General features: G+C 41.4%; 1 protein-coding gene across 1 annotated transcript in view; it reads right to left on the reverse strand.

Moving 5' to 3' along the window:
- CFAP54 (cilia and flagella associated protein 54) overlaps nt 1–22704 on the reverse strand; it is a 616124-nt gene that overhangs the window by 59891 nt on the left and 533529 nt on the right. The window contains exon 62 of the mRNA XM_082253561.1: nt 7167–7308. Coding sequence (XP_082109687.1) covers nt 7167–7308 — 142 coding nt within the window. The remainder of the gene's footprint in view (nt 1–7166; nt 7309–22704) is intronic.

The raw sequence follows: 22704 nt of genomic DNA on the forward strand, positions 1-22704 counted from the left end.
CCCCCATCGGTACAGAGGAACCTTCCACCCATTACTCCTGCATCGGACTTGCCTTGAATGGACAATACCTCCTATTGGAATCTACATCTTTCAGCCAGGGTCCACTCACCATACAATAGTAATCGGTTCAGCATCTGCATCCTTATTACCTGGATCTACATTGTTCAAAGAGGCTCTCTCTTGATTCGATCCATTTGTGATTAAATACCCGGCTCTATCATATATCATTCCTAAAGTCTGTTCTTTAACAGATTTGCGGTTTGCAACACGGTAGTAAATTTGTAGTTAGTACATTGGAGGAGATTGCTATCTTTAGTTCACCACCAGAATGTGCAATTTCTATTCTTTATACATGGGTTAGGTCCCCTTGTGATACTGTCCACTGTCTGTACATGTTTTTATATTTTTAAAGTTTATTGTGTCCATGCATGTTCTGTTTGTCCACCAGGCACAAGTGCTTTAATAAAAACGAGTTAACTTTTTCATCACCACTCAGCTTTCACAGTGCATTTGTTGGAGCCTATATCTGATCTACTTTTCTGTTGGGATGTGTGGTCTGTGAAGTGGCTCTTGAAGTATCTTATCTTCACCATCTTTACAGACACTTTCCCTTCATTTCCTTTTTTGTATGATCAGAGATGCAGCCAAGAGGCCCATGATCACTCCGGATGAACTGCAGAGATCTACAGCTGAGGTGGGAGACTCTGTCCATAGGACAACAATCAGTCGTATACTGCACAAATCTGGCCTTTATGGAAGAGTGGCAAGAAGAAAGCCATTTCTTAAAGATATCCATAAAAAGTGTCGTTTAAAGTTTGCCACAAGCCACCTGGGAGACACACCAAACATGTGGAAGAAGGTGCTCTGGTCAGATGAAACCAAATGCAAAATGGCACCAATGCAAAACGTTATGTTTGGCGTAAAAGCAACACAGCTCATCACCCTGAACTGAACTGTCAAACATGGTGGTGGCAGCATCATGGTTTGGGCCTGCTTTTCTTCAGCAGGGACAGGGAAGATGGTTAAAATTGATGGGAAGATGGATGGAGCCAAATACAGGACCATTCTGGAAGAAAACCTGATGGAGTCTGCAAAAGACCTGAGACTGGGAAGGAGATTTGTCTTCCAACAAGACAATGATCCAAAACATAAAGCGAAATCTACAATGGAATGGTTCACAAATAAACATATCCAGGTGTTAGAATGGCCAAGTCAAAGTCCAGACCTGAATCCAATCGAGAATCTGTGGAAAGAACTGAAAACTGCTGTTCACAAACGCTCTCCATCCAACCTCACTGAGCTCGAGCTTTTTTGCAAGGAGGAATGGGCAACAATTTCAGTCTCTTGATGTGCAAAACTGATAGAGACATACCCCAAGCGACTTACAGCTGTAATCGCAGCAAAAGGTGGCGCTACAAAGTATTAACTTAAGGGGGCTGAATAATTTTGCACGCCCAATTTTTCAGTTTTTTATTTGTTGCGTTCCACTTCATGATTGTTTCCCACTTGTTGTTGATTCTTCACAAAAAATTACAGTTTTATATCTTTATGTTTGAAGCCTGAAATGTGGCAAAAGGTCGCAAAGTTCAAGGGGGCCGAACACTTTCGCAAGGCACTGTACCTAGTTTTGACAGGTACCCGCTCACACTTCCACTCAGGCCACCTAGGCAGCTTGAGCAGAAGTTCTCCTCTCCCCCTCCCTCCCTGCAATCTTCGGGGACAAGTCAGAGGTCCAAGAAGATTGCCCGGCCATTCGCGACACGCAGCGCGACTCTCGCATGCGCAGTGCGAACCCGGCTGTGAAGCCGTAAGCTGTCACAGGTGGGTGCCCCCACTAGGGATGCCGGCGCTGCCGAGAGGAGAGGGAGATGAGCAAAGCTTCGGGCGGTCGCATCGCTGGATCGTAGGACAGGTGAATGTGTGTTTATTAAAAGTCAGCAGCTACACTTTTTGTATTTAGGCATATTTAAAGACATCCTTCACATGGAAAGGTGACAACTGCCTCTGAAGCAGCCGGCGTGCCTGGCGAAACCGGTCAGGTTTCCAGCTTGGTCCCATGCAGCCAGCTTTTAGGAACACCTCCTCTCCCACCTCCTCCATTCCTTCAAGGGCCTGATAATATCCTGGTTATGGACTGATACACCTTTACTACCACTCATACAGCTTGGACTTTTCAAAATCCACATGGATGGCTAAGTACACTTTCTTTATTTAAGTGTGGAATGGCTTTTGGTTTCTTTTTAAATCATACTGATGGCTCCCATAATGGGCAGTGTTAAACCCCATATCACACAGTTGGAGAAGATTCAAATGTGAATTACTTGCCAATTAAGGAAGGACAGCAGATTTCGGCTAATGTACCATAAAAGCACTACGTATATGTGATAATAAGTGCATCCCTCCCTGGGAGTTTTCCAGTTGTGGCTGTACTTGACGCTTACCATATAAGGGTACCCTTATGATCTTCATAAGCTGTTAACCACATACAGTGGCCCAATGCATACCCTCAGTTGGGTAGATCACAGTCCAAACAGTGTTGGCAACACTGGGGCGACATTATCCACATGTGGTTTGTGTCTTCATATATATCCAGGAGAAGGTCTCTTAAAGGACTTTGTACAACACTCAATTCTAAAAAACTCTGGAATAAAACTTACCATAGAATCTTTTTCTAAGAATTTCTTACAACATTCAGCCAGGAGCTAATAATAATTATCATCCTACAATTGGAGGAGACATTTTTACAGTATTATTGATTTTGCTGACACATTTTGTACCCCCCCCCCTCCCCCATTGGGGTATACTGGGTGTCCTCTGGGTCTTGTAGGAGCCTCCACACCTACATTATATAGATGTATATGTGCTAATATATCCTTATATTTTTGTTTTTATTCCCTTTTTTCTTCTGGGAGAGGAGGTTGTTTACACAACTTCCTGCAGCTGCCATGGTTGTGCGTATTTTGTAATAAATGGCCAATTATGTTTTTATAAAATAGATAGAGGGTTTTGTATTGTCTAGATAGTTGTGTTTAATAAATGTGATTTCTGCATTTCCATACATGTGACAGATCTCTGGGTCCTGGTATACCAATCTATGGATACAACATATAGATTGTATAATTGAGGGTGAGCTCGTCAGGCTTTTATGTTTTATTTTTCTCCTAGAGCCAGGTTAGACATTCAAGAGTCACTTAGGTAGTTGGAGGTCTGGTTGCATGGCAGCTCCTAGGGACCAAGTCGCAGAGTAGATAAACTGTCTCTGAGTTCCAGTGCCACATCATAGTTTGTGCTGATGAGAAGCTGCATTCCAGCCTGGTTGGACAACAGCTGAAGGTTCTCCCCATAATTACTGATCTTGTAAGCAGGATCCCCGACACCATGATAGATTCTGCACCCCGGTCATCCCCAGGGGCCCCTGCCACTGGGGATGATATACCCAGGCATATGTACACAATTCCACCAGGACTCATGCTGGGCTCTTTGCTGATATTACCTGTTTCTACATTGGATGTATGTACTATAATTCATCTTTTAATTTTCCTATAGTATAGAAAGATTGTATTATTTCCATACTGGGGTGCATCTGTATACTTATAAGTTCTATCCTGGCTGCAGGAGCTCCTCTGTCCCAATTACTAGGTTACTGGTTAATATCCCAGGAAGGAAATCCCCTCTGTTCACAGAGGCTCTGTCCAGGGTGGAGGCACTGCCAAATTTATTATAAAATCCACTCTTCCACTTAGCAGAGGCTCTGGTTCTCCTATATGCCTACAGGTTTATATCCTCTTTAGCGAAGGTTGTTTTTCAAAACCCCCCCCCCCCCCCAAAAAAAAAATGAGGGCTGCACTTGCAATTAAATAGATTTCCTTTAATATGTTTTTTTCCATTGTTATTACAGGTAATTTCAATTAACCTTTACAGCTTTTATTTACTGTACAGAACTGAACAGACAATATCTTTTCAAATCTGGCAACAGGAGGAAGAGAAATACGGCAGGGTGAGTGTGGCTCTAGGTTTGTAAAATGGCCATTTTATATAGCAAAACCAATAACAACATGAGGGGTTATTTATGAAACTCCCACAGTGCAACTGGCATTTCAGGCTAAGTGCACATGAGAGTTTTTTCAGCTGTGTACTACGTACCTGTGTTTTTCCTGTTAAATGAAAGAACGATGATGATAAACGTGTGCCAAGAATAGGTTCTGATTTTTTTTCTGTTCGCTATTTTCAGGTGTGTTTTAAAGGGGCTCATTTGGACAGAAATGGTGCTTTCATTCATTCAGCCACTATATATTTCAATACCATCTTTCTATCATTCAGCAAGCAATCAGTGTGGCACTGAAAGTGGTTTGTGAATGGAACTTTAATGTATTGCGTGCAGGCAATCATAGATTTAAATGATACCTTTGGCTGAGTATATCAAAATTGCAAGGTTTTTCAGACATCTCATTGTTCCTCTTACAACAATGTACAATACAATAGTATACTGGAATTTTAAAAAAGATTTTTTTCAAGCAGGCCCATCACAGACAATTGGATGTGTGTACTCAAGAATTTTTCATCTGATTTTTTTCTTTTTTTTTTTTTTTATAAAAAGAGACATTTCAAGCACCACATAAGTCTATGCTGTCAAGTCTAAAAGGCAGAGTAGCTATAAGGTCCCTAAAGTGGTTGTAAACCTCAGCCACAAAATATATCCCTTGTATAGTGTGTACTTGTTTGAATCCAGAGCACAAAATTTAATTTCTACCTGCTGCCTCATTACTCTACTATCTGCATGAGTTACTTTTGACAAGATTTCCTGACACCAAGAGAAAAAAGGTGACAAGGGAGGGATCTCCAGCACGCACCCTGTGATTGACAGCCTCAGCTCTGTTCCAGCGTGCTGTGTGAAGAGGGTGTGTCCCTTCCCTCCAATTAGCTCTCAGAGCACTCCCCACTGACCTCCACAGTGTGTCATTTCAGCTTTCTGTCCCCTGTTTTCTGACAGCTCAGAGAAGCTGTATCAATTCTGGACTTTGAATAGATGTAGAGAAGATTGCAGATAAACAGGTACAGCTTATAAAGGAAGATATGTTTAATCTCTGTATCACTTGAGGCCAGTCACTTCACTTAGCATATGTAAGGGTTTATATTTACTTTAAAGTGTATCCCTGGGGAAAAAAAAACATTCAGTATCTGAGTCTAAGTTATTTAGTATGCAAAACACAGACATTCCCCCAATATTCTGTTTTAATCCCTAATTCAAGTACCAGAAAAAATGATCAGTCAAAAATCCAGTGAGCTCCTATTGTCCTATTTGAGGTGACAACAAAGGTCAGGATTCTGTGCAGACCAGTCAAGTTCCTCCACCCCTGTCAGGGCACTACCAATGTCATTGCTAATCAGCGAATTCGCGCATTGGCGCGAACACGCATGCGCGCCCAATCACGGGCGAACGCAGTCCGAAATGTGCGTGCGCCAATGCGCACGCGCATACGCAAGTGCGTAATGGCGCTTGGCGCTAAACGGCCTATTTAAAGCCAGCAATCTCAACAACAAGTTGCTGGATGATCAACAGCCTCCCGTGTTCCCTGTGCCTTGTAACCTGCTGATCATGATTCCCTGTTGCCGACCCGGACTGTCTGACGTTATTTCTCCTGGCTCCTGACCCCTTGGCTTACTCCTGGTTTCCTGTTGTCTGCTCCTATACTTGACCTCGGCTTGGCTCTTGACTTCTCTACAGCATACTCCCAGTCTGTTCCTGTTTGCATCCTGCTACTGCCTGGCTTGCCAAAGTGTTCCGGACCGGACCTGCTTGGAACTTCACAACAAGCTTTGTTCCTGCTTTCATCTGGTCATCCCAACCGGCAACCCGTGCAACTTCGGGCACAGCACTCCCTGTCCCACTTCCAGGGGTGCTCTGCACCTAGCCGCAAGGGGGAGCCCTCTCTACACTCCGGCTTCGGATCAGGTACGTGACAACCCCTAACTCACTCACCCGTGTCTTTATGGACCTTGCTTTATGCACTGGTGCACAGTCATGTTGGAACAGGAAGGGGCCCTCCCCAAACTCTTCCCACAAAGTTGGAAGCATGAAATTGTCCAAAATGTCTTTGTATGCTGACGCCTTAAGAATTCCCATCACTGGAACTAAGGGGCCAAGCCCAACCCCTAAAAACCAACCCCACACCATAATCCCCCCTCCACCAAATGATTTGGACCAGTGCACAAAGCAAGGTCTACAAAGACATGGATGAGCGAGTTTGGAGTGGAGGAACTTGACTGGTCTGACCTCAACCCAATAAAACACCTTTGGTATGAATTAGAGCGGAGGCTGTAGGCCAGGCCTCCTCATCCACATCAGTGTCTGACCTTACAAATGCACTTCTGGAAGAATAGTCAAAGATTCCCATAGACACTCCTAAACCTTGTGGACAACCTTCCCAGAAGAGTTGAAGCTGTTATAGCTGCAAGTGGTGGGCCAACTCAATATTGAACCCTACGGACTGATGCCATTAAAGTTCATGTGCCTGTAAAGGCAGGCGTCTCAATACTTTTGCTAACATAGTGCAAATTATGTAAATTATAACAATTCAGAAAATTAAAAAAAACTGAAATGCTCCTTAGGTGAGTGACAATAGATGAAAGCAGGTGTGAATACAGTTTACCACAAATACAAAGGTAAGTCATATACTGTATGAGGATAATCTCTCACAATTGGTGGCCACCATTTTTTTTAATGCAGCAGAGACACAGTTGTATTGAAGAGATGCACTGTATACATGTTTTATTCATTTGCTCAGACATATATTTTAGGAACCGACAGAGATGCTTTTTTTTCCTGACAGTGCATCCAACTGATCAGTGGCAGTATAAACAGAGCAGCCATCACTGACCATTGTCCTGAATGTTTTAGGGAAAAATTACATGTTATACATGTTATTTTTCACAAAGGCACATTGGGGTTAATTTAGTAAAACTGGAGAGTGCAAAATCTGGTGCAGCTGTGCATGGTAGCCAATCAGCTTTAACTTCAGCTTGATCAATTAAGCTTTGACAAAAAAAAAAAAACTGGAAGGTGATTGGTTTCTATGCAGAGCTTCACCAGATTTTGCACTCTCCAGTTTCCAACTTTGCACCGACTTACTACATAAACACGATAAAGAAAAAGTATCTAGACATACCTGGCAAGTATTCCTTGAAATTTGCTAGTAGATCTATACAAGCAAATGATGGTATGTTTTGATGTATTTGGAGATCAATAGTCTGCACAGTAACATTGCTTTCTCCAATCAGCTGCTTATATGCCAACATGGCTTCACCCACCTTTGAAAAGATTTAAGACATTGTGTCTAAGTGAATACAGTAACTGTTACTGAAACTAAAATAAGTTTACTATAAAAATGTAAAAAGGTAATGACTTTAAAGAAGAGGTTCACGGCAAGACATTCAGATAGACAGGTAATTTTCTGTTTGTTAATGTTTTTTCTGGGGAGGCAAAGATTTCCCTGTGCTTCCGAAGTTTCCTGCCTAGAGCAATTTAAGAGCAGTTTATAAGAAAGGTAATATCTTTTTTCTGACAGAGACTGGAACTCCTGTCTCTAGTTAGCCGTCGTTTTTTTATAATTTGGACTTATTCCTCATCAAAGTCATTTTAAGTGAAAACACTTCTGCTGTCTTTTTATAGAACACAAGCTGTGTACAATCTCATTTTATTTCCTTTGCTTAATTATCAAGTTCAATGTAACCATAACATTTTCAGATACTTTTAAAATAGACAAAGATATATGGAGTTAAAAGAGAAGTTCATCCTTTGTAAAATGTTACATGTTACACCAATATTCAGGGTGTTACACATAACATGTTACAAATGCATCGGCCCCTGCACCCCTCTAATGTTACATGTTACACCAATATTCAGGGTGTTATACATAACATGTTACAAATGCATCGGCCCCTGCACCCCTCTAATGTTACATGTTACACCAATATTCAGGGTGTTATACATAACATGTTACAAATGCATCGGCCCCTGCACCCCTCTAATGTTACATGTTACACCAATATTCAGGGTGTTACACATACATAACATGTTACAAATGCATCGGCCCCTGCACCCCTCTAATGTTACATGTTACACCAATATTCAGGGTGTTATACATAACATGTTACAAATGCATCGGCCCCTGCACCCCTCTAATGTTACATGTTACACCAATATTCAGGGTGTTACACATACATAACATGTTACAAATGCATCGGCCCCTGCACCCCTCTAATGTTACATGTTACACCAATATTCAGGGTGTTATACATAACATGTTACAAATGCATCAGCCCCTGCACCCCTCTAATGTTACATGTTACACCAATATTCAGGGTGTTATACATAACATGTTACAAATGCATCGGCCCCTGCACCTCTCTAATGTTACATGTTACACCAATATTCAGGGTGTTACACATAACATGTTACAAATGCATCGGCCCCTGCACCCCTCTAATGTTACATGTTACACCAATATTCAGGGTGTTATACATAACATGTTACAAATGCATCGGCCCCTGCACCCCTCTAATGTTACATGTTACACCAATATTCAGGGTGTTATACATAACATGTTACAAATGCATCGGCCCCTGCACCCCTCTAATGTTACATGTTACACCAATATTCAGGGTGTTACACATACATAACATGTTACAAATGCATCGGCCCCTGCACCCCTCTAATGTTACATGTTACACCAATATTCAGGGTGTTATACATAACATGTTACAAATGCATCGGCCCCTGCACCCCTCTAATGTTACATGTTACACCAATATTCAGGGTGTTACACATACATAACATGTTACAAATGCATCGGCCCCTGCACCCCTCTAATGTTACATGTTACACCAATATTCAGGGTGTTATACATAACATGTTACAAATGCATCAGCCCCTGCACCCCTCTAATGTTACATGTTACACCAATATTCAGGGTGTTATACATAACATGTTACAAATGCATCGGCCCCTGCACCTCTCTAATGTTACATGTTACACCAATATTCAGGGTGTTACACATAACATGTTACAAATGCATCGGCCCCTGCACCCCTCTAATGTTACATGTTACACCAATATTCAGGGTGTTATACATAACATGTTACAAATGCATCGGCCCCTGCACCCCTCTAATGTTACATGTTACACCAATATTCAGGGTGTTATACATAACATGTTACAAATGCATCGGCCCCTGCACCCCTCTAATGTTACATGTTACACCAATATTCAGGGTGTTACACATACATAACATGTTACAAATGCATCGGCCCCTGCACCCCTCTAATGTTACATGTTACACCAATATTCAGGGTGTTATACATAACATGTTACAAATGCATCGGCCCCTGCACCCCTCTAATGTTACATGTTACACCAATATTCAGGGTGTTACACATACATAACATGTTACAAATGCATCGGCCCCTGCACCCCTCTAATGTTACATGTTACACCAATATTCAGGGTGTTATACATAACATGTTACAAATGCATCAGCCCCTGCACCCCTCTAATGTTACATGTTACACCAATATTCAGGGTGTTATACATAACATGTTACAAATGCATCGGCCCCTGCACCTCTCTAATGTTACATGTTACACCAATATTCAGGGTGTTACACATAACATGTTACAAATGCATCGGCCCCTGCACCCCTCTAATGTTACATGTTACACCAATATTCAGGGTGTTATACATAACATGTTACAAATGCATCGGCCCCTGCACCCCTCTAATGTTACATGTTACACCAATATTCAGGGTGTTATACATAACATGTTACAAATGCATCGGCCCCTGCACCCCTCTAATGTTACATGTTACACCAATATTCAGGGTGTTACACATACATAACATGTTACAAATGCATCGGCCCCTGCACCCCTCTAATGTTACATGTTACACCAATATTCAGGGTGTTATACATAACATGTTACAAATGCATCGGCCCCTGCACCCCTCTAATGTTACATGTTACACCAATATTCAGGGTGTTACACATACATAACATGTTACAAATGCATCGGCCCCTGCACCCCTCTAATGTTACATGTTACACCAATATTCAGGGTGTTATACATAACATGTTACAAATGCATCAGCCCCTGCACCCCTCTAATGTTACATGTTACACCAATATTCAGGGTGTTATACATAACATGTTACAAATGCATCGGCCCCTGCACCTCTCTAATGTTACATGTTACACCAATATTCAGGGTGTTACACATAACATGTTACAAATGCATCGGCCCCTGCACCCCTCTAATGTTACATGTTACACCAATATTCAGGGTGTTATACATAACATGTTACAAATGCATCGGCCCCTGCACCCCTCTAATGTTACATGTTACACCAATATTCAGGGTGTTATACATAACATGTTACAAATGCATCGGCCCCTGCACCCCTCTAATGTTACATGTTACACCAATATTCAGGGTGTTACACATACATAACATGTTACAAATGCATCGGCCCCTGCACCCCTCTAATGTTACATGTTACACCAATATTCAGGGTGTTATACATAACATGTTACAAATGCATCGGCCCCTGCACCCCTCTAATGTTACATGTTACACCAATATTCAGGGTGTTACACATACATAACATGTTACAAATGCATCGGCCCCTGCACCCCTCTAATGTTACATGTTACACCAATATTCAGGGTGTTATACATAACATGTTACAAATGCATCAGCCCCTGCACCCCTCTAATGTTACATGTTACACCAATATTCAGGGTGTTATACATAACATGTTACAAATGCATCGGCCCCTGCACCTCTCTAATGTTACATGTTACACCAATATTCAGGGTGTTACACATAACATGTTACAAATGCATCGGCCCCTGCACCCCTCTAATGTTACATGTTACACCAATATTCAGGGTGTTACACATAACATGTTACAAATGCATCGGCCCCTGCACCCCTCTAATGTTACATGTTACACCAATATTCAGGGTGTTACACATAACATGTTACAAATGCATCGGCCCCTGCACCCCTCTAATGTTACATGTTAAACCAATATTCAGGGTGTTACACATACATAACATGTTACAAATGCATCGGCCCCTGCACCCCTCTAATGTTACATGTTACACCAATATTCAGGGTGTTATACATAACATGTTACAAATGCATCGGCCCCTGCACCCCTCTAATGTTACATGTTACACCAATATTCAGGGTGTTACACATAACATGTTACAAATGCATCGGCCCCTGCACCCCTCTAATGTTACATGTTACACCAATATTCAGGGTGTTATACATAACATGTTACAAATGCATCGGCCCCTGCACCCCTCTAATGTTACATGTTACACCAATATTCAGGGTGTTATACATAACATGTTACAAATGCATCGGCCCCTGCACCCCTCTAATGTTACATGTTACACCAATATTCAGGGTGTTACACATACATAACATGTTACAAATGCATCGGCCCCTGCACCCCTCTAATGTTACATGTTACACCAATATTCAGGGTGTTATACATAACATGTTACAAATGCATCGGCCCCTGCACCCCTCTAATGTTACATGTTACACCAATATTCAGGGTGTTACACATACATAACATGTTACAAATGCATCGGCCCCTGCACCCCTCTAATGTTACATGTTACACCAATATTCAGGGTGTTATACATAACATGTTACAAATGCATCGGCCCCTGCACCCCTCTAATGTTACATGTTACACCAATATTCAGGGTGTTATACATAACATGTTACAAATGCATCGGCCCCTGCACCTCTCTAATGTTACATGTTACACCAATATTCAGGGTGTTACACATAACATGTTACAAATGCATCGGCCCCTGCACCCCTCTAATGTTACATGTTACACCAATATTCAGGGTGTTACACATAACATGTTACAAATGCATCGGCCCCTGCACCCCTCTAATGTTACATGTTACACCAATATTCAGGGTGTTACACATAACATGTTACAAATGCATCGGCCCCTGCACCCCTCTAATGTTACATGTTACACCAATATTCAGGGTGTTACACATACATAACATGTTACAAATGCATCGGCCCCTGCACCCCTCTAATGTTACATGTTACACCAATATTCAGGGTGTTATACATAACATGTTACAAATGCATCGGCCCCTGCACCCCTCTAATGTTACATGTTACACCAATATTCAGGGTGTTACACATAACATATTACAAATGCATCGGCCCCTACACCCCTCTAATGTTACATGTTACACCAATATTCAGGGTGTTACACATAACATGTTACAAATGCATCGGCCCCTGCACCACTCCAATGTTACATGTTACACCAATATTCAGGGTGTTACACATAACATGTTACAAATGCATTGGCCCCTGCACCCCTCTAATGTTACATGTTACACCAATATTCAGGGTGTTACACATAACATATTACAAATGCATCGGTCCCTGCACCCCTCTAATGTTACATGTTACACCAATATTCAGGGTGTTACACACAACATGTTACAAATGCATCGGCCCCTGCACCCCTCTAATGTTACATGTTACACCAATATTCAGGGTGTTACACATAACATGTTACAAATGCATCGGCCCCTGCACCCCTCCAATGTTACATGTTACACCAATATTCAGGGTGTTACACATAACATGTTACAAATGCATCGGCCCCTGCACCCCTCTAATGTTACATGTTACACCAATATCCAGGGTGTTACACACAACATGTTACAAATGCATCGGCCCCTGCACCCCTCTGAGTCCCCGTTTTGACAGTGAGCCCGGGATCTTCTCCCTCTGCTCGCTGTCACAATCTATTTAAAAAAACAATCATCCATGCACAGTGTTCTGTCAATGGGAAAACTATAAGTCCTGACAGCCTTTGCGGCTGACAGCTTGTAGTTCTCATTAAACTACCAGGGCACTGTTGATCACTCTTGGTAGTTCACTGAGATTCCCGTTGGAGTGTAACTGCCTGCCCGTATAGGAGGTACATTTTTTTTACCTACAAAAATGGTACTGAATCTTGCAAAGGTATAGTAGTAGTTAGTCACATTCAACTGGACTTACTCTGTAATGCTGAAGATGTTCTATAGCTTACCAAACCATTTCTTGAAGAAGAGGCTTGGTAAACTGTAAAACATCATTAACATTACAGAACAAGTGCAGTTCAATGTGACCAAATACTACAAGCTATACGTTTGCGAGATTCAGTACCACTCACAATAAGAAATCCAGATCTCAGTATAACATAGAAAATATGACAGCCACCAGTCCCAAACTAATTTTGTTATCCATTTTCTAGATAAAGTAAATCATTGACTTAATTCAACTATTGATTTCTATGGAGTACCAATCTCACTTGCTTTTATCCATTCGTTCCAGTATATTCGCCATCACATGCATTCACTGCACAGGATGCTGGCCTTAAAATCCTCATTTGTACTGAGCAAAATGAGAACCTTCACACACCCAAATCTAGAGCCTCCCGGTGATGCCTGGGGAGCAGTGGGGACCTGCCATAACATATGTTGACTTTTGGGGCCTTTGGCTCCATCCATTAACAGTATTCTCCAGCGATATACTGTATTAATGTGAGTGTCTACCTCTTCCCTCATGCATATACTCTATGTTTGGTTGACCTATTTTCCTTTACATTATTGTCTCTATATTTATAGCACCCAACTCCTGAGGATGCAGGAGTGCAAAACTTGTCGAGCTATATTCTTTGGGCAGCCAGTAACAAGTTTATTTATTCAATTTGTATTGATATCTATGCACCACCATGTTGTATTATTCTGCCTCTGGGTTTAGCCTATTTATGGGTGTTATTTATATTGATACTTTAATATGATATAGTGTACTATATATTTTTTTACTATATTTTATTATGTGTGTCTTTATGTTCAATCATAAAAATACTGTTTTTAACTATAATTTGTGAGTATTTAATTCATTGAGGGGGGTCACACCTTTAAAGTCGCTTTATTCATTGTTTCCTATTAACATGACTATTTGGGGATGTGATATGATTATTGAGTTTTAACAGGACCCCCAGTTTTGTATTCAATGAATAAATAAAAGAAAGTGAGATCGGTGCATAGGAATCAATAGGTTAATCACTTAAGCCCCGGAGGATTTGGCTGCTTAAAGACCAGGGCCTATTTCACGATTCGGCACTGTGTGATTTTAACGGACAACTGCGCAGTCGTGCGACGCTGTACCCAAATGAAATTGACGTCCTTTTTTCCCCACAAACAGAGCTTTCTTTTGGTGGTATTTGATCACCTGTGCGATTTTTATTTTTTGCGCTATAAACAAAAAAAGAGCGACAACTTTGAAAAAATAACAATATTTTTCACTTTTTTTATATGAAATTCCCAAAAAAGAAAAATATAAAAATCAAATTTTTTTAACATTTTAGGCCAATTTGTTTTCTGCTACACATTTTTGGTAAAAAAAATCGCAATAAGCGTATTTTGATTTGTTTGCGCTTACTAACTAAGGGAAAGATTTATGTCATTTTTATTGTTTTTTTTTTAACTAGTAATGGCGGCGATCTGCGTTTTTTTTTTTTGCGGGACTGCGACATTGTGGGGATGGCCGTGAACGAGCCGGGGGTGGGAGCGTGCCTCCGGCGGTGCGCGCTTGCCCCCTACAGGCTCCTGGGCGAGCGACATAGTACCATGTCGCTTTGCCCAGGAGGGGCTGACTGCCGCAGTAAATATACTGTGGGCGGTTGGCAAGTGGTTAATTATTTAATTATTATTACTGTCAATGCCCTATCTAGAATATGGATTTTTAAAAAAGATTGGAACTAGTGGCTGTCATATTCTTCGTATCATACTGAGATCTGGATTTCTTATTGTGAATGGTACTAAATATTGCGCAGATATAGCTAGTAGTACTAAGTCACACTCAAATGGACTTATTCTGTAATGCTGAAGATGTTCCCAAGCTTACCAACCCTTTTCTTCAGTTTTAGTGCTGGACTGGAATTGAAGAAGTGGCTTGGTAAACCGTGAAACATCTTCCACATTACAGAACATGTACATGTGACTAATTACTACAAGCTATATCATGACTTGGATAAATGAGAACCTTCAGAGATCCAACTCTAGTAAACAATCAGCAACAACCAGCCAAGGGGACTTTCAGATGGAAGGAATCATTTGCTTAATTAATCTGTTCACTAATCAGTATATAGTTATTCTAGGTATGGATCAAAAATGTCCCCTTTTGCCAAGTGATATCTGATCAACAAATGGTATTAAAAAGGCTAGTTGGTAAATATGGTCATACCAAAGGCATGGGTAAAATTACATATTAACTTAAATATTTTATGTGTAGTGTATAAAATAGTGATTAGGAATACACTTGCTTCACTACAATAATTTTAAGAAAAATTAAACTTGTTTCTAAAAAAATCCAATAGTATATTCTTTGTGACAACAATATATGATTCCATTATCTATCTTATGACAGCCTGTGGCTCTGTGCTGAGAATCGCAGTCTTTTACTGAAGGCACATAAGGCAAGAGGCAGCTGTCATAGTGCTCATCACTTCCCTATCTATGTTTTTCCATCAGTCAGACCTTAGCTAGCTGGGAGAGGCAGGCCAAAGATATCTAGCAAGTCCTTCAAGAGAAAACCATTTTTTTTTCTTCTTATTTTTGATTTTTTTTTTCTACATTGTGCAATATTTTATTTTCTGACATTTTACTGAAAGGTCAGTTTAAATAAGTTCCAAGTTTAATAAGCCTCCTTATTAGGCATTATTTTTGCTCTAAACTGAAGGTGAGGCAAGGACAGCGTTCGAGTCCATGCAGTGCTGCACAAGAGAAGAAATGGCTATTTTCTTCTGCTATCTATCAGAACGGACAGAATACATTGCAGAAGAAAATCTTTCTGGTGACAAATGCTCCCTTTCCTAGCATACCACTGCACTAAATAACTTCTAGACACAGTGAAAAGCAAAACAGATTTCACCCTGTAATGTTCACAAATCTGATTATAGGATATTATGCCAGCCCATAAAATCTGTTCTGATCATAAAATTTCCAGGAGACCCTGCACAGAAACAGATGCTACTTATACAGCCAGAAGAGTAATACCTCTAAGATGTGTCTCTCTAATAAAAAAAAATAAATAATAATAAAAAAAAAACAGCAAAAATCATTTACAAGCTGCACATCACTACTTAAATGGTTTTGAGGATTTGGGGAATTAAAAAAATGTATTATAACGGATGTATGCATGAGAACAGAACCTGCATTACAACATACAGGAGTATTTTTATAGCATAAAGGCATATAAAATAGTATGGAACAATGGATAAAAACTGAGCAGATGTCTTCACATCCGACAGTCTTTCTTGCCAGCTCCCGTGAGAATGTCCTGTCTGGCTCCGTTCTGCTGGTTTTTTTTTTAAACCTGACTTTTTTCACAAGTATTTATCTGACCATTCGTATAATAAATATTTTACTGAGAAAGCATAGTGTCTTTTCCTTACAGAATATACATAGTAAGAAGGGTTTTGTAATAGTAAAATCTTAGCCTTTGCTATCATGATGAAACTGGAGCAATTGTTTCAGTGGCTCAAAATTAATCCCAACTTAAAATTGTATTTATCACTATCAAACAATCTGATATTAAGTTAAGAAGTTAATCTTGACCTTTACTTAGCTTCTGACTCTGAATCCTAAGGCCCCTTTCACACTTGTGCGACTTCAAAGACACACAATTTTACCGCGATTTTGCTGCAACTTTTTGCCGCGATTTTGATGCGAGTTTGACTGGGCTTATAATGTCTTTTCCTCAAAACGCACCAAAATCATGCCAAAAGTAGTGCAGGGACTACTTTGAAGTCGGTGCAACTTCAAGTCGCACAGATATGAATGGGGCTCATTGGAAATAATGGAGAACGACTTGTCATGCGATTTTGCAGTCCCAAATCGTATTACAAGTCGCAGAAGTGTGAAAGGGGCCTAAATAAATCCCAATACTTAGCTCTTAAGCTCATCCTGAATCTGGTGCACTCTAAAGCCCCATATACACCGGCCAAATGCCATGCGACATCAGCCGGTTCAATAAATATTAAAAATAATTAGTGCTCTCTGCCTTTGGCTTTTCCAAAACACCCGTCCAACAAAAGCCGGTTAAAAGGCCGGCTTCTGTTGGACCGGCTGCTATACACAGGGACCAAATGTCACCCGGTCCAACAGAAGCCAGCCTTTTAACCACATAAGCCCCAGAAGATTTTACCCCCTTCCTGACCAGGGGGTATTTTGCGATTCGGCACTGCGTGACTTTAACGGACTATTGCGCGGTCGTGCGACGCTGTACCTAAATGAATTTGACGTCCTTTTTTTCCCACAAACAGAGCTTTCTTTTGGTGGTATTTGATCACCTGGGCGATTTTTTGATCATGCGCTATAAACAAAAAAAGAGCGTCAATTTTGCAAAAATAACAATATTTTTCACATTTTTTTATATGAAATTCCCCCCAAAATTTTTTTTTAACATTTTCGGCCAATTTGTTTTATGCTACATACGTTTGGTAAAAAAATCGCAAAAAGCGTATTTTGATTGGTTTGCGCAAAAGTTATCGCGTTTACTAACAAAGGGAAAGATTTTTGTAATTTTTGTTGTTTTTTTTATTAACGCGTAATGGCGGCGATCTGCTTTTTGTTTTGCGGTACTGCGACATTGCGGCGGACAGATCGGACCCTTAACTGACATTTTTGACACTTTTGGGGTTACCAGTGACATTTCTACAGTAATCAGTGCTATACATATGCACTGTTACTGTAAAATTACACTGGCAGTGAAGGGGTTAACTTTATTTGAGAGGGAGGGGTGGTGTGTGTCCCTAGGGGCGTGATTCTAACTGTGATTGGCTGTGGCTTGAGGTGTAGGAACAGTGATCAACGGTCCTACATAGTATATCAGTATGATCATTGTTTCTACACAGGGGAGAATGACAGGCGGCTTGTTTACATTAGCCGCCTGCCTCTCTCCCTCTCCCCCGACGATCGCCGAGTGACCGCCGGTCACACGCACGGGGGGGTCCGTGACCGCGCGGGAGCGGGAGCGCGCCTCCGGCGGTGCGCACTCGCTCCCCAGGGCCTCACAGGCAAGCGACATAGACCTACATCGCTCTGCCTGTGAGGGGCTGACTGCCGCAGTAAATATACTGTGCGCAGTCGGCAAGTGGTTAACCGGCTTTTGTTGGATGAGCATTTTGGAAAAGCCAAAGGCACAGAGCACTAATTGGAGCGTTCTGGCGGGGGGGGCGTCAACAGGGGGAGATCGCTGTACTAGCGTTGGATCGGCCAGTTATTTTTTTCGTTCAACTCACTGGGTTGAATGGAAAAAAACTCATAGTGTGTATCAGGCTTAAGGGTTGAGGAGCAGTCCAGCAATTAGCACACCTTTCTAGGATTCCTCCAGCTATCCTATAAGCTAGAATCCCAGTGTTAATCACTCTTCCCACTGTCCACACACCCACAGACCAGACACACAACAAACGGTAGCCTGCCATCATCCAGCAGGTTGGTCTGCTAGGCAACCACACACAGATCTCAGTCTGGCAGATCTGCTAGTTTACAATCTGCATGCAATCTGCCAACACACAGTGCAATTGCATACAGATTGGCAAATAGCTTACACCGAGCACATAGATACTACAATGCAACAATCTCTCCAGGGATAGGAGCCCTAGTTTAGCACACAGAAGTCACCTATTCATCTTTTAATCTAATATCCTGAAAGTGGGCAGTACATAAAATATATACAAAGAAAAAGAATCACAAAAAAAGACATACACAATTGGCTATTCACTATGAAAGTAAAAAGGAAACAAAATAGAAATAAAACTTTACCAAGATTTATCCTGTGACTGGAGCAAGTCAGAAGCATCTGTAATTCATCAGTCAGAGGGACCAGCTCTGTAGAATTCACCCCGTCCACATCCTATACTCTTCATTTTATTGGAATATGGATGTGAGCTGGACGTTAGCCCTTGGCCAATCAACCCTGGGGGATTTTCCCATCCCAGCCCACAGGACGTTTTGTCTTCTAAAGGGACCAGGATCATATGGGCCCTGGACAGTTCCGATGGCCGGGTCAAGGGTAGGTTTTCCAACACCTGCGCATCAGTCTAATCGCGACAGTACCATCACTGCCTGGTTGTTGTAATGAGGTGCCCTTTAACTGTTTTGTGTGTCTCTCTGGGATACTACACTACAAATACCTATTTATATGTACAACATATGTAGCCCAAAATGAGAACAATCAGAAGGAATTATTTTTATCTCTCTGCAACTATTATTTTAGCTTTTATGAGAGATAAAATATACTGAATTACCAAAAGTATTGGGACCTTGGATTATGGGGTGGGGTTGTTTTTCAGGGGTTGGGCTTGGCCCCTTAGTTCCAGTGATGGGAACACTTAAGGCATCAGCATACCAAGACATTTTGGACAATTTCATACTCCCAACTTTGTGGGAACAGTTTGGGGATGTCCCCTTCTTGCTCCAACATGACTGCACACCAGTGCACAAAGCAAGGTCCATAAAGACATAGAAGAGCGAGTCTGGGGGGAAGGAACTTGACTGGCCTGCACCTTAACTTAACCGGTTGCCGACTGCTCACAGTATATTTACTGCGGCAGTCAGCCCCGGCCAGGCAGAGTGACGTAGGTCTACGTCGCTCGCCTGTCACTCCTTTTAGAGCCAATAGCGGGCGGGCCTCGGCTCGTTCACAGAGGAGTGCGGGCGTGTGACCGGCGGACCCGATGTCCGCCGGTCACACTACGATCGCCGGTACAGCGGGAGAAAGGCAGAGCCGCTTATGTAAACAAGCCGCCTGTCATTCTCCCCTGTGTAAAAATAAAGATCAGACGGTTCTACTATTTGTTTTTACACTAGGAGACCTGTCCCCCTACAGTTAGAATCACGCCCCTAGGACACACTTAACCCCTGTCCAATACAGTTAACCCCTTCCCTGCCAGTGTCATTTTTGCAGTAACAGTGCATATATATAGCACTGATTACTGCAGTAATGTCACTGGTACCCCCAAAAGTGTCAAAAATGTCAGTCAAGGGTCCGATCTGTCCGTCCGCCGCAATGTCGCAGTACCGCAAAAAAAATCGCAGATCGCCACCATTACTCGTTAAAAAAAAAAAAACACCAAAAATGACAAAAATCTTTCCCTTTGTTAGTAAACGCGATAACTTTTGCGCAAACCAATCAAAATAAGCTTTTTGCGATTTTTTTTACCAAACATATGTAGCGTAAAACAATTTGGCCGAAAATGTTAAAAAATTTAGATTTTTACATTTTTTTGGGGGGAATTTCATATAAAAAAAAGTGAAAAATATTGTTATTTTTGCAAAAATTACGCTATTTTTTTGTTTATAGCGCATGATAAAAAAATCGCACAGGTGATCAAATACCGCCAAAAGAAATCTCTGTTTGTGGGAAAAAAAGGACGTGAAATTTGTTTAGGTACATCGTCGCACGACCGCGTAATTGTCCATCAAAATCACGCAGTAAAAAATCGCAAAAAACCCCCTGGTCAGGAAGGGGGTAAAAAAAAGTGGTTAATAGAACACCTTTGGGATGAATTAGAGTGGAGACTGCGAGCCAGGCCTTCTCATCCACATCAGTGCCTGACCTCACAAATGTGCTTCTTGAAGAATGGTCAAATATTCTCATAGACACACTCCTAAACCTTGTGGACAGCTTTTTCAGAAGAGTTAGCTGCAAAGAGTGGGCCAACTCAATATTGAACCCTATGGACTAAGACTGGGATGCCATTAAAGTTCATGTGCGTGTAAAGGCAGGCGTCCCAATACTTTTGGTAATATCGTGTTGTATATTCTTTAGATCTGTTGATATAAATGAAAGCTTGCAGACAGTTGGGGCCTTCTTCTGTCCCCTGCTGGTTTTTGTAGCCGATATGACTAGGACTCTTTTTGGTTGCCAGAAAGGTGGCATTCTATGTTTACTTGGATAGGATACTTTTATAGGCATCTAGGTGTCAACGATAGCCTAAAAGCCTGCTCTGTCCTTTCAAATGTTAATTAAAGAACATATGTCTATGACTGATTACTGAATACTGTATTTTTAATAGCACAGAATTAAACTTATATCTACAGTCAGTGCCGGAACAAGTTCATCTAGAGCCCAGGGGAAAGATGCCAAACTGCACCCCCCTCCCCAGTTCATGGGGATCATACACTCAGCAGTCATTTGCTTATCAAAATTACTGCCCCTGTCACTACTCCTGTCAGCCTTGCAACAGAAGGAAGGCACCCCCATTCCTACAGTAGACCATTGAGCCCAGGGCAGCCCCCCTCCTGCCCACCCCTTGTCACGGACCTTTCTACAGTTACACTACTTCTACTGATGACATCACATCTCAGCTACCCTATTCCTAAATCTTAGTTACATTCACATTCACGTTTATGTTACATAATCCTTGGGCTAAGATGACACTCGTTAGTTCTCTGAAAGGTGATCCACAGATTTCAGAGTGCTGCTAATCAGCCATTATTCAGTGTCAAGGCAGTGTTCCTGCTACCTCCTGAATCCCTTTTTTTTCTACCTAATGGCAATTTTTAAGGGAAATAAAGCATCAAAACCACAAGCCAATCATTTGGCTTGCAGTTGCAGCACAGCCCTATTGACTTGATTGGGCATGTTTGACAGGTGGTGCCAGGATAAATAGCATGTGAACAGCCTCCTCCCACTGTAAGCCTGGCTTTAGGTGGGCAGTCAAGGAGCAGTAAAACCACTGCTCAATTGCCTTTTTTAACCACCCCTGGCCTCCCGTGTGAAAGAGGCCTTATTGTGAACACCTTACGTATGTTTAAACCTAAATTTTAAACAAATCTCTAAATATAATCCTTAAATAACACTACTTTTAAACCTAACATTTCACCTGAAACAACCATTAACCTTAAGCGGTATTAAGCGGAAAACCAAAAATTTAATATATTGTAGCTTACCAATCATTAGACTAAGGCTCCTGTTCCAGCTGACAAAAAGCAGCCCCAAAGCATGATGCTGTCACCACCATGCTTCACTATGGGTATGGTGTTCTTTTGGTGATGTGCAGTGTTGTTTTTGCACCAAAAATACTTTTTGCAATTACCTTGGTTTCATCAGACCATAACAAATTTTCCCACATGCTTTTGGGAGACTTCAGATGCGTTTTTGCAAAATTTAGCCGGGTTTTGATGTTTTTCTTCATAAGAAAAGGCTTCCGTCTTGCCACTCTACCCCATAGCACAGACATACTGTATGAAGAATACGGGAGATTGTTGTCACTTGTACCACACAGCCAGTTCTTGCCAGATATTCCTCCAGCTCCTTTAACCAGTTCAGCACTGGAAGGTTTTACCCCCTTCCTGAAAAGGCCATTAACAATTGCGCGGTCGTGCGACGCTGTATCCAAATAAAATCAATGCCCTTTTTTTCCCACAAATAGAGCTTTCTTTTGGTGGTATTTATCTTTGTCTCATTTTTTTTACATCACAGAAACCTGACATTTTAACAGAGGTGTGTAGACTTTTTATATCCACTGTAGTTGACTATTAAACCTCAATAGACTAAAAATGCTCATATTGTGAGCTCATGATATAAATA

This window comes from Pelophylax lessonae (genome assembly GCF_965119305.1).
Source record: "Pelophylax lessonae genome assembly, chromosome: 4".
NCBI classification, from domain to species: domain Eukaryota; kingdom Metazoa; phylum Chordata; class Amphibia; order Anura; family Ranidae; genus Pelophylax; species Pelophylax lessonae.